The following is an 18,383-nucleotide window of genomic DNA, read 5'->3' on the forward strand; positions in this document are numbered from 1 at the left end:
GATTTTGCAGAGGTTTCTTTTTGAAGATCTTTGGTATTGTTATCTATAGAAGTCTTATTCATACTCCTGACCTATTTTTCTTTATCCTTGTAACAAAAGCGTGAAATACAGTCATTAACCATTTGTTCCTTTCGTGGTGTCAACTTTAGGAAGATTTTATGGCCCAGTAATAGTCATGTGGTTCTCGGATGGCAAGGGGTAAGAAGCACAGTGGGGCCCTCTCAGGCGCTCTGTATCACACAGCCATCTCCCTTTTCAGGACACAGGAAGACACTTCTCCTCTTTCAAAAGTCTGTGCCCCTTAGTGTACTGCTCAAACTATTCCTGAGGTCAGGAGGCAGATGAATCACGTTATCCCCCAACTCTTGCCGTCTTGCCTTTAAGTAAACCTCCTTCTTTAAATGGAAATCATTGCAAAGAACTCCAGTGTCAATTTAGAAATATCCAAACCCTTCTCCAACCTCTTCTGCTTCTGCTTCAATTAGTACCTCCAGTCTTACAGAATCCTCATTAGTTCTGAACAGTAAGACTCCTCAGTTATAACGTACTTTTAGTAAGAGAATTCCTCTTACCACTTCTACCTGCTTCAACTTTTATTAAGAATAAAATACTTTCCTCAAAATCTAAAAAAAGGGAACCATGACCAGGGATTAAGTGAACATAGTATCTATTTTTATTATGAAACATTAAATTTTGACACATTGCTTCATTTGCTTTTTAAAAATCTATTATCTGACTTAAACCTATTCAGCAAAAATGCCAATAAATTATATAAATCATAGTTTGGGTCTTTTTAAAACTAGGACCATACTATGTTTTATGATAATCAGACAACAATACTAAATCTGAGTTGTATGAACTGTTATTTTGTAATGTTTTAAAGTTTAGCTTAAAATAAAACCCAACCCAACCCAACAGCATGCTAATACACTGTTGCAAAACATTCTGAGAAACACCCTCCTCATCTGTGAGTGTCAGTATCCTTCCGTGTCTTCCCTGAAAAACAATACAGAGTGCAGCCATATCAGGTGTCAAGGCACTCATTCTAAACTGTCCTATCCTGCCCATCTTAGGAGTCACATTGGATGGAGGGCTGACGATCTATATTATGCCCCAGCCCATGCTATCTTGCCTTTCAGTAAATCCATTTCTTTAAAGGGAAATCATTAGCTAAGAAGCCCAATGCTGAATTTAGAAACAATGATTCCAATACACATTAAATCGAATGTGTTAGTACTTAAAGTCACGTATTCTGAAAAGTGAAAATAATAGACTAATACAGAACATAGGTAAACAACCAATAAACTAAGGCAAATAGCACTGCCACCACATGCTTTAAAATGGTGTATTTTTAGTGTCTGAAGCTCTTCGCAAATTATCATTCGGAACAATTCAGATGAATTTCAATAAAAGATGTGTTCTGCAGGAAGTTAGTTTTAGGGTGTTCAATATGGGTGGCATCATTAAAAAATACATCAATAGTCTTATTAGTGAGTATTTTCCATTTGGGTTTCTAAATCTTTATTTTCTGTGGAGGCAAACCAAAGCACTGTCTTAAGACTCCATCTTCAAAGTTACAATATAGTCTCTACCATTCCTAGAGATTTAAAGCTAGATAGGACCCTGGTCCTTGCCATTATCTTCATCTTCGTCTTCCTCATCATCTTGGTCTCCGGATTCAAGTTCATCCTCTTCTTCAACCTAAAGGGAATATGTACATTTGAACACTGTTAAGATTTGTTCACTTCATTTTCAACATGTAATGACACGTACCACTTGATAAATTCTTTATTCCAGTAACTGTAGCAGATTACAAGCCATCTGATTTCCTTGATGATGATGATATGAGAGGAGATATACAGCTTCAGGTCATACCTGTCTACACACAAATCTGGACCAAACATGACAAAAGAGAATGGCACATCTGGATAATGAGAGTCTTATGACCACAGGACCAAATCAATTCATTACTAGGCTCAAAGCCCAAAAGAGAGCCAGTTAACAAATACTGGAAACTGTGCCTGTATGGTTTACATCAATTCACTGAACACCAGGAAAGCAATGCAGATGATACCTCATTCATGTACCTACATATTTACGCCTGTAATAATGGATATCTAGGCACAACACTTCCATGCTACAGTACAATTTTTAAAAATATATTATAGGGGCACCTAGGTGGCACAGTTAAGCATCCGACTATTGATTTTGGTTCAGGTCATGATCTCACAGTTTGTGAGTTCAAGCCTTGCATCAGGCTCTGTGGTGATAGTGCAGAGCCTGCTTGGGGATTCTATCTCTCCTCTCTGCCCTTCCCCTGCTTGTACATGGTCTCTCTCTCTCTCTCAGAATAAATAAACTTAAAAAAATACATACATATATACATATGTATGTACAGATATAATTTTTGGAAAGATTTCAATCTTACCGGGTGACCAAGTTCCTTGAGTTTATTCTTTAATGAAAATATTTTCTGATCCTGATCAGCCAACAGCACCAACAGATCATCTTGCTCTTTTTTAGAATCTGTAACATCCACCTCAAGTTTGTTTTTCTCATTTTGTAAAATGGCAATGGTGCTGTTAGATGCATCCAGCTGCTCTTTAATAGCAGCTCTTTCCTCAGACAAAGCTTTAATTTCATTCTGGGAAAAGAAAGGTGAAAATCAACTGATCTAAGATTAGCATTCATTCTCACAGGATTTTTAACAAATAGGCTCATTCTTTTTCTTTTTTTAGGTTCATTCTTTCTGTGATGATCTGAGGAGTTTGGCGGTGGAGATTTTAGGAATAGAACACACACACACACACACACACACACACTCATCCAGTAACAAGAGAATTTGTTAGGCTATATACATCAAAGATGGTTATTATGAAAAGATACAGTTTAATATCCAAAAACTAGTTTTAATGAGCTGTTTTTCAAAAATCCTAAGAGATAATACCATTTCAGATAATTGTAAGAATAAAGACACAAAACATTTTACAGCAGAGGCCTGATCAGCATCAGAAATTAGAACTCAGGTTAAAAATTTTTTTAGCCCAACTTCATGCATACAATCTATAGCTTAAAGATAAATTTGATCACTATCCAAAAGGCACAATCACACATTACCTTCCCTTTTGCATTTTTTTATATGAATAAAAAATTCCCTTTTAGTTTTATTATTTCTACCTCATTCCTCTCTTTATGTTATTTATTCTGATTTCTCTGTCACACTAAATAGGCTGGCAGGATTTAATGTGCCCGTGTCCTTAGCTTGAAGGGAAGCCCACATGTGGCTTGGGTTTTAGCCCAAGCTGTGCTCTTTATTTCTTATTGTGATTAGACATTGACAAGAAAACTAAACTTTAAATGATTTCCACTTTCAAAGTACATCATATACAGTCTTACTTTATATATATGATGTCATCATTTGAAATGGCATTTAAAAAGGCTTCACTTGTGCCATCTTTACTCATCCAAATAGCAATGGCCATGCTGTGAGATAAAATTATACCCCATTAGCTTTCCTCATAAATCGAAGAATTGGGGACGTTAAATGAAATACAATCAAATTTCCTGGAGTCATTTCCTAGAATACGCAACAAATAAGAGTTTCACCAAAAAGCAACCTTTAATTCTTTCGTTTCCTGTAATAATGCTGATAGTCTTCCTTCCACGTCCGTCGTCTTTGCAGCTGCTACAGCTTCACTCTCTCCTGGTACAGGGGCTGTTTTTGCCTGAAAGTAGAAATTGGCGGGGGGTGGGGGAGGGGGAAGACAGGCAATTCCAAAGGTTATTTAATTTTCTTGCTATTTTGAAACTATGCCCAATAGCAGAAATACAATTCCTGTACTGCAGAACTGTAGAATTCCTTATGTATACTGACACGCACTGAAGCGCTCTCCCCGGAAAGACCAGCAGTCCCTACAGCAGAGCAGGAGGCTGGGTCAGGATCGGGTGCAGCACTGGACCTCCATGGAGCATGAGGAGAGCTGGGTTAAGCAGCCTCAAGGTCAGATTATAGTTATAACATAGCATTTAATAGGCAGAGAAAAATTTTCAAAGCCCTTTCCTCAGGAAATTTCTAGAAGTTAAGTCCACATTATCTTCTCAGAGAGACAGGTGAGGAAAGAGAGCTAAATGACATAAATTGGTAAAATGCTAAGATTTTCTTAAGTGCTAATAGGAAATATTCTTAAATCATAGTGGTTTTTTTTTTTTTTAGTGTTTATTTATTTATTTTTGAGAGGTAGAGCAGGGGTCGGGGCAGACAGAGAATCCCAAGCAGGCTCTGTGCTGTCGGTGCAAAGCCTGACACGGGGCTCTCACCCACGAACCATGAGATCATGACTCACGACCTGAGCCTAAATCAAGAGTCGGATGCTTAACCAACTGAGCCACCCAGGTGCCCCATTAAATGATAGTTTTCTAATCTTTCGCCACCTTTTTTTTTTTTTTTCTTTTAAAGTACTGGGAAGGAGGGTGCTGATGTAACAAATATCTGAAAAATGTGGAAGGGTCTTCAGAACTGGTAGCAGCTAGAAGAGTTTTGAGATACATGTCAGACAAAGCCTAAACTGCCCCAAAGAGACTGTCACTAGAAATATGGACATTAAGGGCAATCCTGGTGAGGGCTCAGAAAGAAAGGGGAACTAGAGAGAAAGCTTCTATGGCCTTGGAGAAAACATCACCGTGAATAGAATATTGGTAGAAATACGGATGGAAAGGTTGTTTGCCTGAGATGGAAATGAAGAACATGTTACTGGAAAGTAGAAGAAAGAGATCCTTGTTATAAAGTGGCAAAGAAACTGGCTGAATTATGTTTTAGTGCTTTGTAGAAAGTAGAATTTGTAAGTGATGAACTTGGATATTTCATGGGGATTTCTAAGCAAAGTGTTAAAGAAAGGCATGGCCTGGTTTCTCCTTGCTGCTTACAGTAAAATGTGACAGGAGATACATTTTTTTTTTTTTAATCTTAGAGAATATGCAAGCAGGGGAGAGGGGCAGTGGGGTGGGGCAGGGCGGGGGGGGGGTGGAGAGGGAGAGAGAGAGAGAGAGAGAGAGAGGGAGAGAACGAGCCTGACATGGGGCTCGATCCCACAACTCTGGGATCATGGTCTGAGCCAAAATCAAGAGTCAATTGACTAAGCCACCCAGGCTCCCCGAGAGAGATACATTTCAGAAGGAACTGTTAAGCAAAAGGGTCAGAACATGAAGATTTAGAAAATAGCCTATCCCTATTGCAATAAATGACAAAGTGTGTTGTGCTGAAATATCAAGGATGTGGCTGGACTCCCATTTGTAAAGAAGTTACTTTTGTGACTCATGGACCCAATCAACCATTTGAGCAGAAGCTGAAATAGAGATGCGATTATCTAGGAAGGATCCGGAGGGCCTTCTTATCCAATGGCTTGGATCCCTGTGTATTGCATGGGGTTTTTAAGAATTTTATGCCAGCAGAAAACCTGTCAGCTTGGACTGAAGGGGACACAGATGGGATAAAATATAAAATACCAGCAAAATGAACCATCAAATAATGGATTATACTGATCTGGTGAGTCTGACTCTAATGTGGCTGTCACCATGGCCAAGAAGCCTATGTGACCAGAACTCTGGCTAGTAAGCAACCTAAAAGGGAAGGTGCAGTCTGACACATTTGCTTCTTTTACATAGTGGCTGAGAAATAACATCCTAACCTTGTGTTAACTATTTTTCAGGGAAAAAAAAAAAAGTAATAATTAACTCACAAATGTTTCTGTTTTCTGTAACAGCTCCTGCTTTTCTGTCTGCAGTTTGGTGATCTCCACAGATTGTGAGTTTAACTGAGACTTTAATGTTGCCAGTTCCTAAGAGACAAAAATAGTTGAGTTGTAACATTAAATAGCATTAATTGCATCAAGGAAATATCTAGTTACAGGAAGAAATTTAAAATTATTTCCTTTCTTGATCTTTCTAAAATCACAACTTCCAAGTTTGAAAATCTAATTCAAAAACCATTCTTGAACTTTGGCGTCAAGCTAGAGAATTAAGCAAGTGTGTGATACATATTCACCTCTGACTTCTCCTGAGAGTCCATGTAAAAAATCACAAAGTAGGGGATGAAGGGAAAGAGGAAGGAAGGGAGGGAGGAAGGATGGATAAAAGGAAGAGAGAGAGGGAGGGAGAAACGCACAAGGTGAAAGAGAATGAAAGAAAAAAGAGCAATAAAATTGAGGAATTTCAGTAAACAAATGACAGTGGTAACTGACGCAGCACACCTGAGAAAGACAACTTAACTGACACTTGAGAAAGCCCAGCTGCTACCTGACTTACAAGGCACAACTGTTAAAGGCTTGGGAACTGGTACTATCAGATATCTCTGGAAGTGTGGGTAAAAATGGGGTCAAAACCAGCAGGGCTGGTTGAGGCGTGCCTGGGTGGCTCACTTTGGTTGAGTGTCCAACTTTGGCTCAGGTCGTGACATAGAGGTTCTCGAGTTTGAGCCCCGCGTCGGGTTCTATGCTGACAGCTTGGAGCCTGAAGCCTGCTTCAGATTCAGTGTCTCCCTCTCTCTCTGCCCCTCCCCTGTGCTCTCTCTCTCTCAAAAAATGAATGGACATTAAAAACAAACAAAACAAAAAACAAAAAACCAAACAGCGGGACTGGTTCAAAGTCTGCTTAGGAAGACCACCAGATCCCTGTCCCAATCTCATGTATCAAGCAACTGTTCTTCTCTTGGCCAAAGACTAGGGGTTTATTATTTGCAAAGGGAAAATAGGATATTTTTAGACTCCGGACCACAAAAGATAGATGAAAGAAGTCAGTACTGTAGTGAAAAGGAGGGAATTAATTCAAAGTTTACATGTCATTAATAATGAAATTCCCAACTTTCTTGCCCTCTCCCCACCAGAAATGCACAGGGAAAGAAAGGCGATTTAACCATGGTTCTCAAAGAAGGGAATCCCCCTCACAATATTTGGCAACATCTGTAGACGTTGGGTAAGTGGTGGGATGCTGTCATGTAAAAAGCTAATTTATTCTCTTAAACCTTTCTATCATGTACATATGTGGCTTTCCTTGGATTTTTTTTTTCAGTTAAATAAATGAGTTACATAGACACTAAGATTATGGACAATTTTGGTTTTCTTTTTATACAGTATTTTACTATGTAAGAAACAAAACTTTCAAAAAAAGAAACAAAACTGTAATTTAAAATATATCTTTTAAAAATATGTATCCTTTTTAACAATGTAAAATTGAAAAAGAAAATAAATTGCAGAAAGGGGGTGCCTGGGTGGCTCAGTCGGTTAAGTGTCCAACTCTTGATTTTGGCTCAGGTCATGGTCTCATGGTTCGTGAAATTGAATCCCACGTCAGGCTCTGTGCCAACAACACACAAAAATATCTAGCTAAAGTTTCACTGGGAAACACAAAGAGTAAAAATTTTTACTTGGGATTTATAAACTAAGATCATTTATTAATAACTAATTCCCTTTAATTTTAATATAGCTCTAGTGTAGGTAGACTTAATAAAACCCAAACAGTATATTAATTTTCCTCACAAGAATAAAACACTGTGGACAAATATTGTAAATATTGTAAATCCTTAATGACAAATTATTATTATTATTTTTAAAGCCTGACTGTAGAATCTACTCTGGGGTACATGGATATTATCAAAATATGACACAGTTTCTCTGTGTACGGTCACTCCTCTCTTGGATCAGCTATGTCAGTGGGCTAGGACCAGATGACTAGTAGAGGAGAAGGAAGTGAATTTAGGTTGTCTGGGCTGCTGACTTCTTCCTTTAGAATTACTTTTTGTTTTTTATTTTTTATTTAAAAAAAAAATTTTTTTTTCAACGTTTATTTATTTTTGAGACAGAGAGAGACAGAGCATGAACGGGGGAGGGGCAGAGAGAGAGGGAGACACAGAATCGGAAGCAGGCTCCAGGCTCTGAGCCATCAGCCCAGAGCCTGACGCGGGGCTCGAACTCCCGGACCGCAAGATTGTGACCTGGCTGAAGTCGGACGTTTAACCGACTGCGCCACCCAGGCGCCCCTACTTTTTGTTTTTTAAAAGAAACAAAAGAAACATACATTCTTTTTATAAGAAAGGAAGGAAGAAGGGTAGGATAGAATAAAAAAGAGGAAAGAAAGAAAAATTTTAAAGGGAAAAACTCAACTTGTTTAGGGATAGTATATTAAGGAGCAATCTGATACTTTTCTAGACTTTTCTTCCAATATTTAATTCTATACATAAGTAATTCCTTTCTCCCTTTTCTAGGTCTTATTAAACAAATATATTTAATATTCTATATTCTATTAATAAAGTTAGATCTGCATACCTACTTTCATTTTTTTTTTTTAAGTTTATTTATTTTGAGAGCGAGTGTGTGTGCACAAGTAGGGGAGGGGCAGAGAAAGAGGGAGAGAGAGAATCCCTAGCAGGCTCCTGGCTGGAGCCCAAAAAGAGGCTCGATCTCACGAACCATGAGATCAGGACCTAAGCCAAAATCAAGAATTAGATGCTTAACCAACTGAGCCACCCAGGCGCCCCTATACTAGAATTATAAATATTACGATAACCAAGTAGGAAAAAGTTTAATTTGCTTTTCTAGATATTATAAATTACTCTAGCAGAAAATTTTTGTTTTTCTTTTTTTAGCTAGTCATCTGAGATATACACAAGTTTATTCCCTTTCCAACTCTAAAAACCAACATTTTTCTGGAGAAAATGGTCTAAACACTGAATACATTCAAGTATGCAATTGTCATGGTCAATAGTAAATGAAAATTGGGCATAAGATTTTATATCTTCATATTTGCAGCTTATAAATACACTTAAATTTTCCTTAATTGTTAGGTCACTGATAATCTACAAATAACCGGGGTGAGATATTCAGATCTGTTAAAAAGAACACAATTAAAAAATAAAAACACTTAACAAAAAGCAAAATACCATTACCATACAATGTTTTTTACGTTTATTTATTTATTTTGAGACAGAAAGAGCTGGGGAGGGGCAGAGAGAGAGAGGGAGACAGAGAATCCTAAGCAGGCTCCATGCTATCAGCGCAGAGCCTGACACGGAGCTTGATCTCATGATCTCACGAACTGTGAGAAATCAAGCTGAAATCAAGACTTAGATGCTTGACTGAGCCACCCAGGTGCCCCCAATTACCATATAATTTTAAAAGCTCTTGGACTTTCAAGTAACTATCTTCACTATCAAATTTTGCTTACATTAGCAAAAGTAGTTCTAGATTAGTGAAACTACAGAGCTGTTACTCTATTATAATTAAACCAACACAAAATAGAACTTGGATCAAGCCAGAAAATTACCTGTTTTAATTCTGCAATTTGTTCAGAATCTTGAGCAGAAGCTGTTGCTGAAGACTGTTCATTTGTGCCAGGTGATGCTTGGGAAGATTTCTACAAATACCATAGAAATAAACTATGAAATAAATTTATTCTAAAGAGATAGGAAACAAAACAGAACTATACACATATAAGCTATGCCTTACAGAGGCTTACCAAAAATTTCACATCAACATTTTAGTTTTTATATCCAAGATAAAATTTCAACATAGCACACGCTGTCTACAATAGCTAATAAATTTATACTTATACCAAGTAATTATTAAATCTAAGCACTTATCTGAAGTTATATGGAGAAAGAGCATAAACACAAGTATTTATTAAGTGATTTCCATGTATTAAAAGAGCTTTATACACAGTAGCTCATTTAATTCTCTCAACACCAAAACAGATATGACCACTACCAATTTACAGATCAGTAAAAAAGTTTAAAGAGGTTAACTAAGTTGCTTAAATTCAATGAGCTGGGGAGTGCTGAAGCTTTAGACAGTTTGACACCAAAGCTCATAATCTAATTTTTTAAACGTAAACTCTATGCTAAATGTGGGGCTCAAACTCATGGCTCTGAGAGCATGTTCTACCAACTGAGCCAGCCAGGAACCACCCCCCCCCCACCCAAAGCTCATATTCTAAAGCCTTATGATGATATTTTGGCTTAAAGGATCCAGAAAAATAAACAAACAGGATAATGAGAATTGCTCTTGACCTCTTAAAATTTTTTTAACATTTACTCACCAAATTTTCAATCAGAGAGTCCTTTTCAGCCAGCTGGCTTTGTAAAAGCTCCTGTTTACTTTTTAATTCTTCTATCTCTTCTCGTAACCTCCCAACTTCTTCTGGCTGAATGCCATTCATCTGAGTCGTGTCACTGTAAGAACCCTGATGCGGATTATCTTTTCCTATTAAAACAGGAATAAAGTTTGAAAAGCCAGCATGAAACTTAGGTTTTTCATTTCTTGAATGAGAAGATTTAAATATAAAAATATAAAATTTCCTTAATTCAATTACTTTGGTGGCACTTTTGTAATAAGCACATTTCATTTTTGCAGAACAGTGTACTGATAAAAATAGTGAAGTGATGATATTTTCAGGTTTCTGGGGAGAAACACAGCACAGTCTTATTAAGACTAAACTGCATGGTTTGGTGATCTACAATTAAGAATTACAGTAGTTTCAAATCCAATTTGGTCAATTAATATAAGAAAACAAAATCCCTTTTAAAATCTTCGCAAAGGAATAGTATTCTATGTGGACTACAATAACTGACCGATTATTGTTATAAATAAAGGAAGTAAGAGGTAATTTTTTCTGAAAATTTTAGTCACCTTCATATAAATAAAACAAACTGTATTTCTAAATAGCTAGCATTCCAATCACAGGCACTACAGGATGATGCTATTTATAAGCATTTGACTTACCTGTGCCAGGCACTGAACTAGAATTCTATATATTAATTCATTTGATTCTCAGATGACACAGATGCTATTATCAGTTCCATCGTGCAGATGAGGAAACAGAAAGATTAGAGCAGTCATGCTCAGTTGGCTATATATCAGAATCACCCAGAAGCCTGTAATAATTATTAATGCTTGGCTCCAACCCAACTAATTAAAATCAAACATTTGAGTGGGGTCTCAGTATTGGTGGTATTAAAAAAAGAAAAAAAATATCTCAGGATATTCTAATGTGCAGCCAAGGCTGAGAATCAACGGAAAAGATACTGAAATAGGTACCAAGAAACCTGTGCTATAAACTCTGATTTACACATTTGTTATAGTGATTAAGGTTAGAGAAAGACTAGTCCGCAAGAATAACCTGTTAGATTCAGTCCAGCTTTTGAGGACACTACAACAGTTACAACCAGTTATACCTACCTAGCTGTACTTTAAGAAGATTATACTGATCTTTGTGTTGCTGAATCTGAGATACTTGCTGTGTGACTGCTGTCTGGAGCTGTTCATTTTGACATTTTAACGTAGAAATTTGCTGCTTTAATTCCTCAAGCTGCAGATCCTGTAAACCAAAACATAATTTAAGTGTTTAAATTTATACTAATTAGCATTAAGAAGATGAGCAAACTAAAAATCAGAGATCATTCTGGGTCATGATGTTAAAGTACTCAACAATTCCAGAATCACTCAACCATTAGTAATACATTAATGTATTCACAAAGGTCAACTAACATGTAGCAGAACCATAAAATTTCCAGTAAGGCCCCATTAATAATAAGCACAATAGCACAGCCTGCAATCTCACGGCAATTACTGGGGTGGGGAATGGTCAATTTTAAAAATTCCATTCTATGGTCCATCAAACCATTTAAGAAATTCATACCAAACTATTTAAGAAACTCAGTATATGTATACATGCATCTATATTACTTTTAACGTAAAAGATAATTTCTAGAATAGAACATTTAGAAAACCAAAAAAAAAAAAAAAAAGAACTTCCAACTCTCACCATGATCTGTTTCTTTATTTTCTTCTAATTTTTTTCCAATCCAAGTGTTTTAAACTTGTCACACTCAGTCCATATGTCATTCTGTAGCTTTTACTTACTATTCAATTATAAGTTCCCCATATTACTAGTTTTTTGCAATCATAACTTTTAATGTTTACTCAATATCAGCAGATGCAATATAATTTATATTCAAAAGCAACACCGAGGATGCTTTCCATTTTTCTAGATAATAATTATCATTACAATAAATATCATAGTCATATTTTCATTTCCCTGTATTCTGAAGAATTTCCTTAGGATGGATTCTCAAATGTCATTCAGTTTATATAAATATTTTATAGCTCTTAATGCTTATTGCCTAATTTTCAAATGGCATTTTAAATGATGAGAATATTTAAAATTAACATTTCTAAAGCATAGTCATTATAGTAATTGTGTCAAATCACTCTTTTCTTCTTCCAAATTAACCATATTTATCAGCCCCAAGTGTAGGCTGTAACATCACATTCCAAGTATTTATTTTCCATTGCTCTAAAGATATTACATCTTACCATCTGGAAGTGACTCCATATTTGTACTAAAATATAGATGAGAAACCCTAATAACCATGGGTGGGTTAATGATTTAAGTTTGAATCATCCAAAGAAGATTCTAATTTACTGATTGCTTATAAACTGAAAAGCTCAGACTGAGTGCTAAATATACCACTATATTTTTATTCTTTCTCAGAATTCCAATCTCAACAATATAGACTGTGGGGAAGAACACACAGCGGTTCTCGTTTAGAGGGCTCTACCCAAGCTTGCACTTGCCACACGGGCCTCAAACTGTGTACAATCAGCAGGGGGTGGAGGGCAGTGCAGGGCAGAGGGCGCAACCTGCTTCACTGGACTGTCACCAGTATATTGTTTCTAAATGACACTGGCATTTTAATAACATCAGTACTGTCATCTTCCAGGTAATACTGCAGCACTGTTTAGGATTCCAATCAAGGTATATACCATGATGAGGAATTAAATGAGAGAAAGAAACAAGAAATACACTCTGAAGAAATGTAATAGAAAGTTTAAGGTGCTCAAGATAATGCAAGAGTGGAATTCTCTGGTGTTCTGAAGAGAAAAATGTCAGCTGATGATTCTGAGAATGCAGTTTTGACTTTCATCATCACTCTCCACTCTCAATCAACTCCTTCTGCTATTCTCAGCATCATCTATTCAGATGTGAAAGACAGAGCTCTAAGGATTGTATCCGACCCTTTATGCTCCCTACACATACATCCAGTCAGTACCAGGTCCTGCTAGTTTCATCTGCTTTGGTCACCACATTTCTCAGATCTGCCCCCTCTACACTACATAGCTTGAGTTTTAGGGTCCCAGTAACACACATGTTTTTGAATTCTGTTCCACCAATCACTGAGTGACCCTGGAGAAGTTTAAATTCTGTAAGTGTTAGATTCCTCATTGATTTTTATATGAAGGTATTAATTATGTTGTAGGGACGACATGAAAATTAAGCAGAACAGTGTTTAAAATGTGCTTTGTGAGCACCCAAAACACAATAAACAAAAAACAGCAGCCATTATCATCACTGGCACCATCAATGCCCCAATATCCTCCCCAATACCTGCCATACCACCTCCCTCCCTCCAACTTTGCCTTTCAAGTTTCTACTTGGTGCAGCCACCAAGTGTCCCAAGTACATACAATAACACGTCCTGCCCCTCTCCCTTATTTCTCCTTTTGCCCAGCTTATTCCTAGTTATGCTTTTAGGACTCATGTTCTAAGGCCCTCTCCACCTTCTCCAAGGCCCTGCTCTCACCTAGCTAAATGAGGTGCCTCTCAGTGCTGCCACATACCTTCAATTATCTGTATCACTAGACTTAATACGTTATGTGTGTCACAAAAACCTATTTATAGTTTTCTCTCCCCATGAGACTGTGATAGGGGAACGTGCCTGATTCATGCCTTCATCCACAACATCCTGCACAATCTTAACATGAGCTCTCAGTTTGTTGAATACTCAGGTAGTTCTGGATTATTTAGGAAAATAATGAGCTCTACTTTCTGTACCTTCTTGTATATGAAATGCCAGGAAAAACTCTTCCTCAAAGTAGAAAAGTATCAGTGCCCTAGAAAGTGTTTACAATCTGTCAATACATACTTGCTCTCGAATCATGTTTTTGTAGTGAGTCACAATACTGTCATGCTGTTCTAATGTTTTCTTCACTTCTTCTTCTTTTTTATCCTCTTCACTGGACTTATAAATAGCCTTAGTTATCACACCTATAAAAGAAAGCTTATTAAAAACATATTTTAAAAATTTAAAATGTTATTTTATTAAGACTTAATCAGTAAAAACATACAGCCTAAATGCATGACAGAGAAGATATAGTCTTTCCAATCTTACTGAATGCCAAAAGTCCTTCAATGAACTATAGACCAAGAGCTCGGAAGAAGCCCCTACTTTTAGGCTTACCATGTAATCTACATGTGTCCAGAATATACGTATACAAAATAATCATAGGCACTTTCTAATGAAAATCAATATAAACTTTGTCTTACCTTCAAGTTCTTTTACCAGCTTCGTAAACTCATGATCAAATATCATGTATTCTGGACTGGGGAAGTTTGGCTGCGGTTTCTGAGATGCTCTGGAATACAACTCATGTTTGCTAATAAATCCTAGTTTCTCTATGAAGTTTTCTTTGCCAATCCTCTTCTCTATTAGTTGTTTTAGTTTCTCTCTACAGAGACAAGGACATTGAGATGCTTTTAAAAAAAGTCGTAACAAGGGGCGCCTGAGTGGCTCAGTCGTACGTATAGCATCCGACTCTTGATTTCAGCTCAGGTCATGATCTCACGGTTTATGAGACTGAGCCCCATGTGGCTCGGGATTCTCTCTCTGCCTCTCCCTTGCACACCTGTGCGCACACACACACACACACACACACACACTCTCTCTCTCAAAATAAATAAATAAATAAACATTTTTTAAAAAGTCATAACAAAACACAAAAGCTTGGTCTACATTATGTTTTGGCAGAAAAAAATGTATCATTATCACTTGATGCATTAGCAGTCATTTTCCCCTGGCATCTTCCCCCCACTTACTTCATGTAGCTCTCAAGTGAGTTATCATTGAAGTAAATCGAAATGCCCAACAGAAGGGCACATAAGCCTTGTACCAACTGCTCTTCCTCGCCAAGATTTTCTGCAATTTGTCCCGTAAGCTGAAATTTTTGTTAAGGAAACTAATGGTTCATAATATCTAGCGTATTTTATTTTACAGTTTGAATTTGACATACATTTCATGTAAGGATTTCTACAAAAATTCTATGTATAGTCTAGGCAAGCATAAAACAAACAATGGCACACAGACACACACACACACACACACACACACACACAGACACACAGCGTAAGCAAGCATCATTACGACCATAACAGTTTGAAAAGCTGCAACACAGCTGAAGAGAATTCAAATATTTAGAACACAGAGCTACCTCTAACGCAGAGGAAGAAATAAGCATACTTACATGTATCTTACTAAAATATAAAGGATACAAATGGAACATTGGCTGAATTGTGAAGAAAATGCGTTACAGCAATGGGGCAGTTGCTTAACCAGGTACAAAGCAACATTAGTAACCCAACTCTTGTCTGTATTTTGCTTCCCTGCAATAGACAAGTTGGCAGAAATCTCATTTACTTCTTTTAAACTTAATGTTGCCCTAAGACCCCCTCCACTTGCATTAAAAGATCTTTAACATCTTATAAAAGATGTATTAGGAATCTAGACATAAAAAACTGAACAAGAGAATTCATTCTTTTGTCCTTTATGGGTCATATTTCTCAAAATGAACAGAAGGCAGAAATTAGAATTGATTCAGGTTCATAAACATATACCAGGCTATCCAAAATACTATCAGTGGAAAAACCTGGTCTGCTAAGGAAGATGCATAATGTGAATGTTTGAAAAAATTTATCAGTCTGAAACACTTTATAATAACATAAACTTGCCAGGCAAATTTATGATGTTCCAATTAGAATTTTAGAAACAAGTTTCTGATGAGAGGACAATTTCTACCTTCTTCAAAAATATTAGGAAAAATAAAAAGAAATCATCTCCTGAATTATTTAGTCACATTCCATTAGAATAATAAACCATGTTGCAAACTCACTGACAACATGCCAAATAATGAGAATCACAAACATAACGAAGAAGAAAAAGATTTATTTAAATTAGCTAACTGCCCCAAACCACTAATTATTACTGCTGCCAACTATAGTTAGACAATATTGAAAACTAGCACATCCATCAAAATTACAGTTTCCCAAATTTTTATACAAGACATTTGTATCTCCTATGTGGGACAGTCTCTTAGCTTATAATGTTGCCACTGCCCATATTACATTATATAACCTATAATTTTGTTTAAGAAAACAAAACTTGTTCGTAACAAGTGGAAATTAGCACAGTAATGCATTACTTTGACATAGTCTCAGAAAATATCCAAAATACAATTATTCAAAGCTAGGCAAAGAACAGATTTAAAGTAACAATCATTATGCTTTGAAAAACCATTCAGACTATTCCAATTTCATGAACTTTGATGTCAATACCCTGGCCTTTTTATAATCTGTTTTCAAGTATATTTAATATTTAATTAAACAAATTCAAAATAGACTTCTTCAAAGTGATTTGCCACCAAAGAAGCATTAATTAGCATGAATCTGGCTTTTACATGATGCATTATTCTTACGCTTTCCTTGCTCTATGTCATTACCATGCTCATGATGTATCTTCATGTTACCCAAGTAAATTTAAAAGTTAAAAAATATATAGTTATTCTCAATCGACTATGTGCCACAGAGAACTTTAATTACTCAAGTAAATAAATGAAAATACTTCATTGACTGCCCCTAAGTATATATAAAAGATTTATTACTATTTGGAATACCATTTGCACGTACCAAATATACCTGCGTTGTATATATAAGGGCATCCTATCAAATCAGTGGCTCATATATGAGTAAGCAAAAATGGAACTAGATTCAAATGTGGCTCTTCTAAACGTATATACCTTTTGGGGTCTAACTGAAGCATAAGAACAGCAAAGTTAAATAAAACTAGTTAGAATCAGATGGAACATCCCACTTAAACTATGGCAACAAAAGAAGATAAAGTATTCAGGAATGAGCCTAACCAAAACTACAAAACCTAAAGGAGGAAAATTTAAAAACACTTCTAAAGAGCACAAAAGTAGATCTAAATCAATAGAAAGACACCATGTCTTTAGACAGAAAAACTCAAGATCATAAAGACACTAACGCTATTTAAAATTTATTACATTAATGTAATCGAAAAAAAAAAACCAAAAGGTTTTTCTCTCCACAGAACCAAAAAAATCTGGTTTTCAAGTTCATATGGAGAAATAAACAAGCAAGAATGACTAGAGACCCTGTAAATTAAAAAAAAAAAAAATGAAAAAGAGCAACAAGGAGATACTAGGTCATAAACAGACAGGAATCAAGGGATAGACAGAATGAAAAGTCCAGAGATGATCCATCTACAAATGGGAATTAGTTTATGAAAAAGATAGCATATAAGCATTAGTGGGATACAGGAGGACTTACAAAATGTTGGGACAACTAGGCAGCTATCTAAAAAAAGATCAAAGGATCTATAACTCATACTGTTCATCAAGAAAAATGGAACAAAGACTTAAATGCAAAAAATGAAACCAGAAACTGTGAGATGAAAATATGGGTAAGTCTGTTAAAATCTTCAAGTGGGGAAGGCCTTTCTAAAAAGTATGCTATAAAATGTAGAAGTGATAAAAGTCTCATTAAAAAAATCCAAAACAGGGGCACCTGGGTGGCTCAGTCAGTTAAGCGTCTGGCTTCGGCTCAGGTCATGATCTCACGGTTCATGGGTTCGAGCCCTGCATCGGGCTCTGTGCTGACAGCTCAGAGCCTGGAGCCTGCTTTGGATTCTGTGTCTCCCTCTCTCTCTGCCCCTCCCCCACTCATGCTCTGTCTCCCTCTGTCTCAAAAATAAATAAACATTAAAAAAAATTTTTTTTAAAACCCAAAACCAAAACACCAAGTCAAAAGACCAATAACATATCAGGAAAAATGTATTTGTAACTTATCACAGATAAGGGTTGAATTCCTTAATAAAAAATGAGTTCCTATAAAAGTAGAAATTATTTAACCCAATACAAAAATGGGCAGATAATATGAAATATAAGAAATGAGAATTCATGGGAAAACTTTAAGTGGTGTATAAATATACAGAAAGCTATTCAACCTTTTAGAATCAGAAATGCAAATTAAAACTCACTAAGATAATATTTTTCACCTTTCAACCGACTGGCAAAAAATACAAGTCTGTTAATACACTGTTGGTGAGGCTGTGGGGAATATAGCTCACTGCAATCTTATTTCGCACTTTGCTAGTGGTTCAAAATGGGATTAGGTAGGGAAAAAACAAGGAACAGAACAGTGAATATGCATAAAAAACACCCAAAGACACCAGAAGAAATAAGAGGCAGGGACCCAGGACAGGGGTG

At 36.4% G+C, this 18,383-nt stretch overlaps 1 protein-coding gene across 4 annotated transcripts in view; it reads right to left on the minus strand.

The window, feature by feature from the left end:
- Positions 1-650: 650 nt before the first annotated feature.
- USO1 (USO1 vesicle transport factor) overlaps positions 651-18,383 on the minus strand; it is a 95,471-nt gene continuing 77,738 nt past the window's right edge. For all 4 annotated transcript variants that reach the window (XM_043572454.1, XM_043572453.1, XM_043572455.1 and 1 more), the window contains 11 exons: positions 15,373-15,483; positions 14,920-15,038; positions 14,371-14,552; positions 13,970-14,091; positions 11,223-11,361; positions 10,084-10,247; positions 9,313-9,402; positions 5,736-5,834; positions 3,618-3,725; positions 2,429-2,644; positions 651-1,701 (listed from right to left, as the gene is read on the minus strand). In XM_043572454.1, coding sequence (XP_043428389.1) covers positions 1,612-1,701; positions 2,429-2,644; positions 3,618-3,725; positions 5,736-5,834; positions 9,313-9,402; positions 10,084-10,247; positions 11,223-11,361; positions 13,970-14,091; positions 14,371-14,552; positions 14,920-15,038; positions 15,373-15,483 — 1,440 coding nt within the window. In that variant the 3' untranslated portion in view covers positions 651-1,611. The remainder of the gene's footprint in view (positions 1,702-2,428; positions 2,645-3,617; positions 3,726-5,735; positions 5,835-9,312; positions 9,403-10,083; positions 10,248-11,222; positions 11,362-13,969; positions 14,092-14,370; positions 14,553-14,919; positions 15,039-15,372; positions 15,484-18,383) is intronic.

The sequence above is a fragment of the Prionailurus bengalensis genome, chromosome B1 (assembly GCF_016509475.1).
Source record: "Prionailurus bengalensis isolate Pbe53 chromosome B1, Fcat_Pben_1.1_paternal_pri, whole genome shotgun sequence".
Taxonomy (NCBI): domain Eukaryota; kingdom Metazoa; phylum Chordata; class Mammalia; order Carnivora; family Felidae; genus Prionailurus; species Prionailurus bengalensis.